At 41.4% G+C, this 12,500-nt stretch overlaps 1 protein-coding gene across 2 annotated transcripts in view; it reads right to left on the bottom strand.

Annotated features, from left to right (window-relative positions):
• LOC143738113 (autotaxin-like) overlaps positions 1-12,500 on the bottom strand; it is a 28,682-nt gene that overhangs the window by 10,499 nt on the left and 5,683 nt on the right. For both annotated transcript variants that reach the window (XM_077230035.1, XM_077230033.1), the window contains exons 8-21: positions 10,674-10,793; positions 10,382-10,437; positions 9,796-9,861; positions 5,713-5,785; positions 5,150-5,258; positions 4,889-5,011; positions 4,409-4,440; positions 4,202-4,329; positions 3,424-3,487; positions 3,120-3,207; positions 2,860-3,029; positions 2,725-2,782; positions 1,742-1,881; positions 1,527-1,650 (exon numbers count right to left, since the gene is read on the bottom strand). In XM_077230035.1, the coding sequence (XP_077086150.1) occupies positions 1,527-1,650; positions 1,742-1,881; positions 2,725-2,782; positions 2,860-3,029; positions 3,120-3,207; positions 3,424-3,487; positions 4,202-4,329; positions 4,409-4,440; positions 4,889-5,011; positions 5,150-5,258; positions 5,713-5,785; positions 9,796-9,861; positions 10,382-10,437; positions 10,674-10,793 (1,351 nt within the window). The remainder of the gene's footprint in view (positions 1-1,526; positions 1,651-1,741; positions 1,882-2,724; positions 2,783-2,859; positions 3,030-3,119; positions 3,208-3,423; positions 3,488-4,201; positions 4,330-4,408; positions 4,441-4,888; positions 5,012-5,149; positions 5,259-5,712; positions 5,786-9,795; positions 9,862-10,381; positions 10,438-10,673; positions 10,794-12,500) is intronic.

Raw genomic sequence — 12,500 nt, 5'->3', positions numbered from 1 at the left:
TTGGCAACCAATGCAATAAAAGCAAAATCTGAGAGATATGGTTCCGCTTTCGAGAACCTGTCAGCAATCTAGCCGCGGCATTTTGAACAATTTGCAAGCGTGTCAATGTGGACTGATTAATCCCTGCATACAGGGCATTACAATAGTCTAGACGTGAGGTCACAAATGCATGCATTACTCTCTCTAAATCCTCAAATGACAAAAATGGCTCGTCTTTTGTCAAGGTTCTTAATTGAAAGAAACCTGATCGAACAATAACGCTATTGTTCGATCAGGTTTCTTTCAATTAAGAACCTTGACAAAAGTCGAGCAATTTTTGTCATTTGAGGATTTAGAGGATTAGAGGATTTAACTTGTTTTTCAAATTTTAGAGAGTTATCAAAAATTACCCCCAAGTTTTTCACCATAGATTTACCATAAATAGATAAAGGCCCTAAATCAACACAGGGGAACTCAGATAAATTAGACGGTGCAAACACAATAATCTCGGTTTTGCATTCATTTAGATGCAGAAAATTTGCAGCCGGCCAGGTTTTCAAATCATTCAGACATGCTTAAAGAGGGCGTAATTAATTATCATTCTTTTTTACTGGCATATATATCTGTGTATCATCTGCATAACACTTGGAATGATACTCTGTGTTTTTGAAAGATAGTCCCAATTGGAAGCATGTATAATGAAAACAGAATGGGTCCCAAAATGGACCCTTGAGGTATCCCACATTTAAGAGGGGCAAACGAAGATGTAAATTCCCCCACGGTGACTGAAAAACTTCTGTTAGTTAAATAGGACTTAAACCAATTTAAAACCACCCCTTCGCAACCCTACCAACCTCTCCAGCCGTGCAATAAGAATTTCATGGTCTATAGCAGGGGTCGGCAACCTAAGGCACGCGTGCCAACACTGTCACGCGGAGGGTTAATCGCTGGCAAACAAGTCATCCAACTGACACCTTAAAGCTCGTTCCGCTGTAAATAGTTAATGCTATAAATTTCAACCAAGTGTATAGAGTCCTTATTAAATATGCCATACATATTAAAATGACTGCGATGCATGTGGAAACTCATGTACCTGATCACTTCATGTTTTTTCTCTGATTGGAAAGCTATCCAATCGTGAGACAAATGCCCTCTGATTGAGAGCACACTTGTACATATTCCAGATGAAAATGAACAAAATGCATAAATGCATTATATATGCTTGTTGAAGTCACAAATGTAAATTTTACTCCTCCCAAATTGGTAAAAAAAACAACAACAAAAAAAACATGCGTACAAAACAACTGTCTTAATGTACTTCATACATCAATTATAAGTAGTGAAGTAATAAATAATTAAGTAAAAAAATATAAGTAATTATAAATAGGTTATTAATAAACTGGAGAAATTATGTTGATATAAATAAGTTAAGAGTTTTACCCGGTTCATCTGTGGTGTTTAGCCTTAAATTAGACATCATTTGGTTTATTTTTACATTCAGTGTCATAAAATAACCTCTAAGAGCAAGAAAAGAGTGTGTGACTGACCCGGCGGGTAGAGGAACGCGTGTGTGACGCCGGACTCCTGGCTGTACGTGTTACATGTGTGTGTGAGATCGAGACGAGGATCTGCTCTCACACACTCGCTGGACGACACCGCCGCCACCTCCACCTGCACACACACACACACACACACACACACACTGAAACACTGAAACGGCTCAGAGGAACATGTGTGTGTGTAAACGCAGTGGTTTGTGCACCTGTGCTGTCAGTGTGAACTCGCTCCACAACGGCATGTTGATGGCGTGACTGAAGCCGCTGCAATAATCGGACTGACACAGCAGTGTGTACGACGTCTGGAAGAGAACAGCCGGACGACCGAACGGCAGGTGTGTGACGTCTGCACACACACACACACACACACACACACCACACACCACACACCACACACCACACACACACACACACACACACACACCACACACCACACACACACACACACACACACACACCACACACCACACACACACACACACACACACACACACACACACACACACACACACACACACACACACACACACACACACACACACACACACACACACACACACACACACACAGTCAAGAGGTTCATTAATTTACTCTGCTTTGACAATCAGTTCATTTCTTATTTACTAACATATTACATAGAAATAATATTATGATAGAATATAGAATGACTCTCTTTTTAAAGAAGTGAAAGCACTTAAAAAAATTAAAGTGTAAAAAAAGTAACAGAAATTTATTTTTTAGTGTAAAGCAGATGTACTGAACTAAACATTTCTTATTTTATACAAAATTGGTATTTTACAAAATAATTTGGATTAAAAATTGCAAGAAAATCAAAGCCATATGTCTAACCAAGTTATGTTACAAATTTGCAGTTGATATAAAAAAATTAAGCTGTTAGAGGGTTTTAAACTATTGTTTCCATTTTGTAACTATTACCATTGTTAAAGGCGTACTTTCTCAAGGTTTTTAGGTTAAATGAAGAGGTCTCCTCTTCTCTAGCTTACTTTTATATATATATATAGTGAATTCACAAAGCAAATGCAAAGAATACATACAAATAACCACAGTAATAATACATTTAAACAAAGAAAATGATATTATTTGATTGAATTATTCCTGTCCCTGCATCCCATCATCACATGACCTGTTATTAGGGATGAGAACGTGTGAAACTGAAACAGATCTTAACTGTTCGACAGTCCATCGGCCGCAGGAGGAAACGCCTGAGAACTTTCTTCAATGTTGTTCTGTGAACGAGAAGAGACTCAATCCACTGACCTGTAGTGAACACGTGTGTGTGTGTGTGTGTGTGTGTGTCCCTGACCTCATCATCACAGTTACAGCTCGGGTCATGGGTCACTTCAGAGGGCGGGGCTAAAGGTGTTGGTGATGTCACTTCCTCTGGCTGAGTAGGAGTATATGTAGGGTTTCTCAACATGTCATTCAGACTGCCGTGTGTCCCGTTATTAGGGGCCGGAGTCAAACCCAGAAGATCTACACACACACACACACACACACACTGCATTAATCTGTCATGATTCTCATGATTGAATACTCTTAAGAAACGCTTCAGGATTTACTCACCACACATGACGTTATACAGTTCAATGTTCTCAAAAACAGGCACTTGTGTCTTGAAATTGAAGCTCGGTCCAAATCCCATAAAGATTGTCTACGAGAAAAACACAACGGAAACATTCTTGGATGGACGGACAGACAGATACATAGATAGGTAAATAGAATGATAGACATAGCGAACAAAATATAGATAGATTGAATTGATTTGAATAATATATAGATGAATGTATTGTTTGATTGACTGATTGACTGATTGGCTGATTGATAGATTGATTGATTGATTGATTGATTGATTGATTGATTGACTGACCTGCATGCTGCTGATCTTGTTGTCAAACCCATGATCTCCAAAGTATCCACAGGTAGCAGGTGTTCTGCTCTCAAACACAAACATATCAAAACATCACTTGAGTTCAACTTCACACGGCACATTTCCCTCTAAATGTCTGCTAAAATGGCTTTTTGTGAAGAAATTGTATTTGTTGTTATATGATGACCAGAGTACTGACTAAGGGGCTGTTTACACGACACCGTTTTCAACTAAAAACGTAAAACTTTATGCGTTTTGCCTGTTCGTTTACACGACAATGGAGTTTTGGGTGCCTGAAAACGCAAAGTTTTGAAAATGGTTTCAAAGTGCAAGTTTTTGAAAACGGTCTCCGTGTAAACAACTAAAACGCAAATCTCAGAAGACGATGACATCATGCACATGCGTATTACATGTTCAGTCTATAGTGTTTCATCGCCATCTACTGGCCTTGCAGCAGAATACAGGCATTTTAGTCGTTTTCGCGGATCAGCGTGAATAGGGATCATTTTGACAATGGTGTCGTCTGTACACAGGAAAACTTCTCCGTTTTAAGCACATCATTGTCGTGTAAACGTACCCTAAACCATTACTAGTATACTACTAACACTCGTTTACTTGTTTAAAGATGCCATTCACACACACATACTCAGTTTTTCTGAAGTGTTGACTATGATAGACTTCTTGTTGTTTTTATTTAACGCTAACTGGCTCACTTCTAGTGAACGGTCTCAGACACACACACACACACACACACACACACACACACTCTGGTACTCACATGGCCACGTGCCACTTCCGGTCCATAAGCAGGTGCACGTCCTCGATGCGTCTGTTGTTGGCGTAGTGCAGGCGTTTGGGCAGGTGCTGCTTCAGGTACGGCTTGAAGTGCTGATTGGGCATCTTACACTGAAACGGGAAGGGTCAAAGGTCACATGATGCACTATACACAAACACAACAGTGGTTTTGAGTGATTTATATACTTACTGTTAAATTAGCTACAATCTCCTTCGGATCGTCTGAAACATGAAGAGATACGTCAATAAAATCAGCCATGTAAAGGTTTTAGAAGTATTGACACTGTTTTGAAGAATTAACACTTTCCTAGAATACAACTGAAAACATCTCAAGGAAAAACATCCTGCTGTGACCGTTGTATACAATGTGGAAATTGTCACGTTAATCCAATGTTTTTAAGTAGATAAAATATGGTTTACTATTTAATACTTCAGTTTTACTTGTAGATACAATTTACCATAATTCATGTGTTTTGGTTCAATAATTTGGTAATTTGGAGTAAAATTATGACACAGTCTCCATACTTTGTTAACAAAATTGCTGAAGAATGTCTTTACAAATTCAGAAAAATGTTCTCAAAAGGTTAAATATTTATAAATATTGTCTAAAAAACTGTATTAGTCTGTAGTTTTTATAATTAGTTTAACTTGGATAAATGCATGGACTCACATGGCGTGTTGGCAGTTTTGGGGCCGATTCTACCAGAGGATCCTGGTATTAATGTGATGGCATCAACATCGAGTCCGTAAGAGCCCAAATACTCTGTTCGTTCACAGTGAGATTCCTCCATCCCTGAACACAAAGACATGGAGCATCTGCTGTAAAATGAGCAGTGAGATCTGAGTCTTACCAGGTCATCGTATATTAGATTAGAGGTTTAGGGCAGAATCTGAAGTATTTATTTCTCACTGTAGATTATAACATACGTACCGTGATCGCCCACCAGCATGACGTTCACACAGCGATGGAGGTTCATCTGTTTCAGCCCGTTCATCAGCTGACCGATGATGTTATCAATCTTCCTGAGCGTGTTATCCAGCTGTCCAAACACACACACACACACACACACACACACACACACACACACACACACACACACACACACACACACACACACACACACACACACGCAGTCAAAACACTCTCAAACGGCTGTTTGGCAATGAGCAGGAGTGTAAAGTACGTCAGTACTACTGATATGAAGAATTTACCCTTCACTTGAATACTATTGAAACTGAAAATTCACGCACAGTCAAGTCTTCTGTTGAAACTTGAATTTAATTTCACACATGTTTGTTCATTCAGTAGTATTGGAAACAGGGATGTAGACTTGAACTTGACTTATACGCACTTGGTAGCAAGTACACTAGTCATCCTCAAACTCTATAAGGATATTCTGCTCTATTCTCAGAGTTAAAACCAATGTCATATTTACCCTTGTCTAAATGTCAGATACTAATCAAAGTGTGTGTGTGTGTGTTTTAGTGTTTTACCTCGTTGCTCAGCGGGCCCAGGAGGTGTCCGTAAGTATCCGGCTGTTCCGAGTGCACAGCGTAGACATACGGCCTGGAAAAACACACCACACACAACTTAATGTGCAAAATAAACTTAGTGGGGAAAAAATGAGGCGGCAGCTCTCATTCAAACACAGAGAGAGCTCATACTGACAGAGACAGAAACATCATTATACTACTGTATACAACACACTTTATTAAAGGCACAGATAAATGTGACACTTATAATCATGAGTTTATTTGAAGATTGTTTCAAGTTAACTTAAATTTAAAGCCTATTAATGTTAAAAATTATGGTGGCTCCCCTTTTTTTGAACGATTCAGTCCGATTTGGTGAACTGGTTCGAAAGAATGATTCATTCACGAACCTGAGATCACTACAAGCAATTGGGCGTGCCATAGCCTATTTGCTGGTCCAAGGTTGCCAGCTTTGGTTAAATCTAACAGAGATCAAGGATGCTGACCAGACATCCCACCTGGACTCCCTATCTCTCCCTCTGGCTTATTTGGTTTTGCAGTGGATAGCTTCGCTGAGCATTTCATAGCAGCCCAGAAGTGTCTTGACAGAAAGCAGGGAAGCAATATTGCAAGTGAAATCTCTCTTTATTAGTCAACAATGAGTGAAGAAATAATCAGCAACACGAGGGCGCAGGGACCTCGACGGACAGCACAGGGGAATGGTGGTGATGTGGTGAATTCAGATGGTGAGAGTGAAGTAATCCAGAGACAGAACAAGAAACTGAAACACCGAACGGGAACACCGACTCTAGAACACCAGACAGCAGTACGGAACAGGAACACCAACAGGAACCGGAGCGCCAACAGGAACGGGACACAAGAGACAGCACGCGGAGACATAAACAACGATCTGACAATGGAGAGGAGAAACCAGTGAGTATTCGAAGGTGAGTTAATGAGTAGTTGATGAGCCACAGCTGGCGTGCTAACGAGAGTCAGCTGTCACTGATGAGAGGAACGGAACTGGTCATGCCCACACACACACATACACACAAAACAACAATGACACGAGACGAGAAGGAAGCAATGAATTAATGAACCGTGACAAGAAGTCGTCACAATCCATGCGCCACTTTCTTCAGAAGACGGCCATTATTATGGCTTCTAGACACCGGTGGCGAGCAGGACAAGGCCGAGGGTCGTGAGAGAACGGCATGAGGCCGGTGGCGTGATTACTAATGAGCGACTCCTGTGCGACGCACCGGTCTCGTATCTCTCACGGAGGAGCGGGAGCATAAAAGGAGGAGAGACGACAGTGGAGATCGAGAGAGGCCAGGCTTGAATTTTATTTGATGTTTTGTTTTATTATGTGTGGCGGCAGTCGACCGTGAGGGACTGCCGTCTTTACTTTTGTTTTTGTATTTGTTTATTTATTATTAAAATATTTGATTGTTCGTAGGTTCTCGCCTCCTTCTTCCCATAACATCTAACCTTGTTACAACACTCTAAGTCATCATCGACTCAGAAACACACCACGCCAGCTTCTGCACTGCGTTCAGCCTCAGAGAAAGGCTGAACTCTTTTAAGAGGTGAAGAAAGTGAAGCACTATCCATTTCCCAGGCGCCAGAGCCCCTGTTTTAAGTTAGTGCTGGATCCTGAGCAGCCCTGATGTCTCAGGCACAAAGAGGAGGAGTCTTTGTCTCACCAAGGTTGGACCACCCCCAGAGCGATGCGTTCACCTCCCAACCCCCTGTTCAGTTCCGGTGTTGGAGGTGCTATGTTTGTTATCGGTACTGGGTTCGTCCCAGCAGTGATTTGCGTGCCAAGACCTCTTTATGCTGTTATTGCGAATCAAATAAAAAAACATACACCTACATAAAAAGAGCATTCCTCCTCTTCTTTATCCTATTACAAGCATCAGCTCCCCGCCACGTGTGACTCTTCAACCCCTCCTCCCATCAGGAGCCAGGCTTGGGAGGCCATCCTTGGTGTATCAGATTAAGTTTTGGAATAGTCCAACGGGGCTCCTCGCTCCAGGGGTGTGACTTACACTTCAGTCTCGGATGACAACGCTCAAGTCCTCCGAGTCGAAGTCTAAGCTCTGTTAGCAAAGCACGCTGTGGAGAAATTTCCCATGGCCTACAGCAAGTCCGGTTTCTACAACCGTTATTTCCTCATTCCAAAGGATGGTCTCAGGCCCAACCTCGATTTGAGATGTCTGAACCAAACTCTGATGACACTGCTGTACAGAATGTAAACTCTGAGTCAAGATTTACCCAGGGGATTGTTTTTTATCGCTGGATCTGAATGATGCATACATTCATATCCAGATAGACCCTCATCACAGACCATTCTTGATATTCGCGTTCGCAGGGTTGACTTACCAATATCCAGTCCTGCTATTCGGACGGTCCCTGGCTCCACATACTTTTACGAAATGCAAGGATTGCTGAATTACTTCGATGATTGGCTGCTCTTATCCCAGTCGCATACTTGATCTATGCACGCAAAGATCCCTGCTCCTCAGTCATTTACAAAGCCTGGGCTTCAGGATCAATTTAAGCAAAAGCTCGCTCTCCCCCACCTAATGCATCTCGTTTCCAGGGGGCAGTCTTCAATTCGACCCAGATGTGGGCCTGGATTTCACCGGAGCTCCTCGAAAATTCAGAGGGTGGCGGCATCATTTAGAAGTGGGGACTACCTCCCCTTGAACACATTTCAGAAGCTACCCTTGGGCTTGCTACATATGCGGCCACTACAGCATTGGCTGTTCCACAAAGTCCCACGAAGGCCGCCTCATTCTCAGGGAGAACCACAGTTGCACCAAGACCTTGTTCCCTGGAAATCACCAAATCTGTATCAGTTGGGGTTGGAACTAGGCTCTGTTTCCAGAAGAAAAGTAGTCATGACGGATGCCTCCACGACGGGTTAGGGTGCCCTATGCGACGGCAGGCCGGCCGTTGGCTCCTAGATGGCGCCAATGTCGAACTGGCACATAAACTGCCTAGAGAGTGTGGCAGGGCTTCTGGCCTTCAAGAAGTGCCCTAGTTCAGGCAGTCACAGCAGATATTGTCTGCTTCGGAGGGGCCGCCAGTTACGAAGCAGAGATTGTCTCTTTGGATAGTGGACACAATAGTGATAGCTTACAAATCCAATGACTTGCAGTGCCCTATAGGAGTGAAGGGAACACTCTACCTAGGGAATGGCCTCTTCGTGGGCTTGGACTAGTGGAGTGTCCGGCTGGTTCATGGCATCCACCTTTGCCAGGTTCTACAACCTAGACATCCCTTTACTATAGTGAAAACACTCTGGTTACCAACAAAACCTTGTTTCCCTGAGATAATGGGAATCAGCGCTCCATCAGTCGAAAAAGTCTGACAAAATTCAGCGCGACATAAATTAAAATGATCACTACAGTTATCATTAATAATATCACTGTAGTTATCACTACTGTTATCATAGTTAGTGTTATATTTATAAATATAGTTATCGTTCTTGAAGTGAACAAGCTGTTATAGTAGAAAAAATATTGTAATATTTTGTTATAACAATTACAGTAATGAGGACTGGGAGGCTTAATTGCAATTAAAAACAAAACTGTAGTAGTATACTAGTATAATAGTCTTAATCTTAGGCTTAATCTTCCTTATGAAGAACATAAGTTCACAAGTTCACACTTACATATAATTAGATTGAGTAAAAGATAAGCGTATTTGGCATGCTGTCCGAGGGGAGTAGCCTGGTCCTACCTACCAGAAAACCTGTAAATATACCCCAAACCCAGATGACGTACTGAAGGAAAATGAAAATTGAGCGGAAGTACGTAGGAGGGCGGAGCCAGGCTACAAGCTCGAAATTTTGCCCAAACCCAGAGTCCCCCCCCCCCCCCCCCCCCCCCATCCCAGGTTTGGGATAGTACTAGTAAGTGAGGAGGGATGCTGGAAAACTGTCATAGAACAGCAGTAAAAACTGCTCATTTAAACTCTCATGACAATTAGGTAAATTATCTGAACGTGCTTCTCCCGAACTTTGTTAATAAAACATCATTTTGTGAGATTCCATCATGAGAATGTTTTTTCCCAGTAAGAGGTGAAATGACGCACCTCTCGTCATCAGGCAGGTGCAGCCACTGCAGAATAGTGAGAATCCTCCTCTCCAGAGGAATCACCCTACAGAGACACAGATAGACAGACAGACAGACAGACAGACAGACAGACATGTGTTTATTCAGGCCTTCAGAAACAACGTCTTTTCCAAGCAAACACAGACAGACGTCAGAGATCTTGTTCACGAGTGGCTGGTCACTTCTTCAGAAATCAAGCAAATGAAGCATGAAGAACATGACGATTGGGACAGACTGAGCCACTCTGTGTGTGTGTGTGTGTGTGTGTGTGTGTGTGTGTGTGTGTGTGTGTGTGTGTGTGTGTGTGTGTGTGTGTGTGCGTGTGTGAGAGAGAGAGAGTGTGTGTGAGTGTGTGAAAGGTCTTTGTTTGAATCATGTGTTGGTTGTGTCATGAGTCTCTTGCAGTGACACGCTGAGCTATGCTCCAAACACAGAATGCTGATTTGAGAAGAAAACCTCATTTAAAATGAAACTCTACTGAATAAACAGCTGATAGTTCTGATTAATCAGTAGACTGTAGAATAATATAACCATTAAGATCTGAAATCAATAATATGTGATCTCACCAGGGCCAGAAGAAGGTTCCCGCTTTCACGCCCTGTTTCTCTGCCGTGATCCAAATCTGAAAAGACAAAAAGACAAAACAGTTTAAAATATTAAACATGGATCCACTTCAAAATTTGCAACTGGGCTTTCCATGCAAACCCAAACTGAGCTTGATAATTTATTTAGTCACATGTAAAACTCATCTGCTTTACACCTTAAATATGCAGATGAGATTATAATCCCTATGTGAGCTATCCTGCTGTCTCTGCAGTGATTGGCTGAGAGCGGTGTGTGGGCGGAGTCATGACTCACGGGCTGCCCCCCCCACCAGCGGTGATTGAGCTTCTCTCGGCCTCTCAGTCGGAAGTGAGCTTTGAACACGGGATCATACATGGAGTTGCACACAATCCCATGAGACTCGGGATACAAACCCTGAGGAAAAACACGAATAAAAAAACATGTGATCTATTAAAAGGATAGTTCACTCAAAAATGAAATTCTATCCATGAAGCACATTTATGATGGATAGATGCACTTTTATGATGGATAGACGCACTTTTATGATGGACAGATGCAATTTTATGATGGATAGACGCACTTTAATGATGGATAGACGCACTTTAATGATGTATAGACGCACTTTTATGATGGATAGACGCACTTTTATGATGGATAGACGCACTTTAATGATGGATAGACGCACTTTAATGATGTATAGACGCACTTTTATGATGGATAGACGCACTTTAATGATGTATAGACGCACTTTTATGATGGACAGATGCAATTTTATGATGGATAGACGCACTTTAATGATGGATAGACGCACTTTAATGATGTATAGACGCACTTTAATGATGTATAGACGCACTTTTATGATGGATAGACGCACTTTAATGATGGATAGACGCACTTTAATGATGTATAGACGCACTTTTATGATGGATAGACGCACTTTAATGATGTATAGACGCACTTTTATGATGGACAGATGCAATTTTATGATGGATAGACGCACTTTAATGATGGATAGACGCACTTTAATGATGTATAGACGCACTTTTATGATGGATAGACGCACTTTAATGATGTATAGACGCACTTTAATGATGTATAGACGCACTTTTATGATGGATAGACGCACTTTAATGATGTATAGACGCACTTTTATGATGGATAGATGCACTTTTATGATGGATAGACGCACTTTTATGATGGATAGACGCACTTTAATGATGTATAGACGCACTTTTATGATGGATAGACGCACTTTTATGATGGATAGACGCACTTTAATGATGTATAGACGCACTTTTATGATGGATAGATGCAATTTTATGATGGATAGACGCACTTTAATGATGGATAGACGCACTTTAATGATGTATAGACGCACTTTTATGATGGACAGATGCAATTTTATGATGGATAGACGCACTTTAATGATGGATAGACGCACTTTAATGATGTATAGACACACTTTGATGATGGATAGACGCACTTTTATGATGGATAGACGCACTTTAATGATGGATAGACGCACTTTAATGATGTATAGACGCACTTTTATGATGGATAGACACACTTTTATGGTGGACAGATGCACTTTTATGATGGACAGATGCACTTTTATGATGGATAGACGCACTTTTATGATGGACAGATGCACTTTTATGATTGATAGATGCACTTTTATGATGGATAGACGCACTTTTATGATGGATAGACGCACTTTTATGATGGATAGATGCACTTTTATGATGGACAGATGCACTTTTATGATGGACAGATGCACTTTTATGATGGACAGACGCACTTTTATGATGGACAGATGCACTTTTATGATGGATAGACGCACTTTTGATGGACAGATGCAATTTTATGATGGATAGATGCACTTTTATGATGGACAGATGCAATTTTATGATGGACAGACGCACTTTTATGATGGACAGATGCACATTTATGATGGATAGACGCACTTTTATGATGGACAGACGCACTTTTATGATGGACAGATGCACTTTTATGATGGATAGATGCACTTTTATGATGGACAGACGCACTTTTATGATGGACAGATGCACTTTTATGATGGATAGACGCACTTTTATGATGGACAGACGGACTTTTATGATG

This window comes from Siphateles boraxobius, unplaced genomic scaffold, assembly GCF_051911475.1.
Source record: "Siphateles boraxobius isolate OS27281-9 unplaced genomic scaffold, OSU_SipBor_1 138, whole genome shotgun sequence".
In the NCBI taxonomy this organism is placed as follows: Eukaryota; Metazoa; Chordata; class Actinopteri; order Cypriniformes; family Leuciscidae; genus Siphateles; species Siphateles boraxobius.
This window is presented reverse-complemented; position numbering and strand designations above follow the sequence as displayed.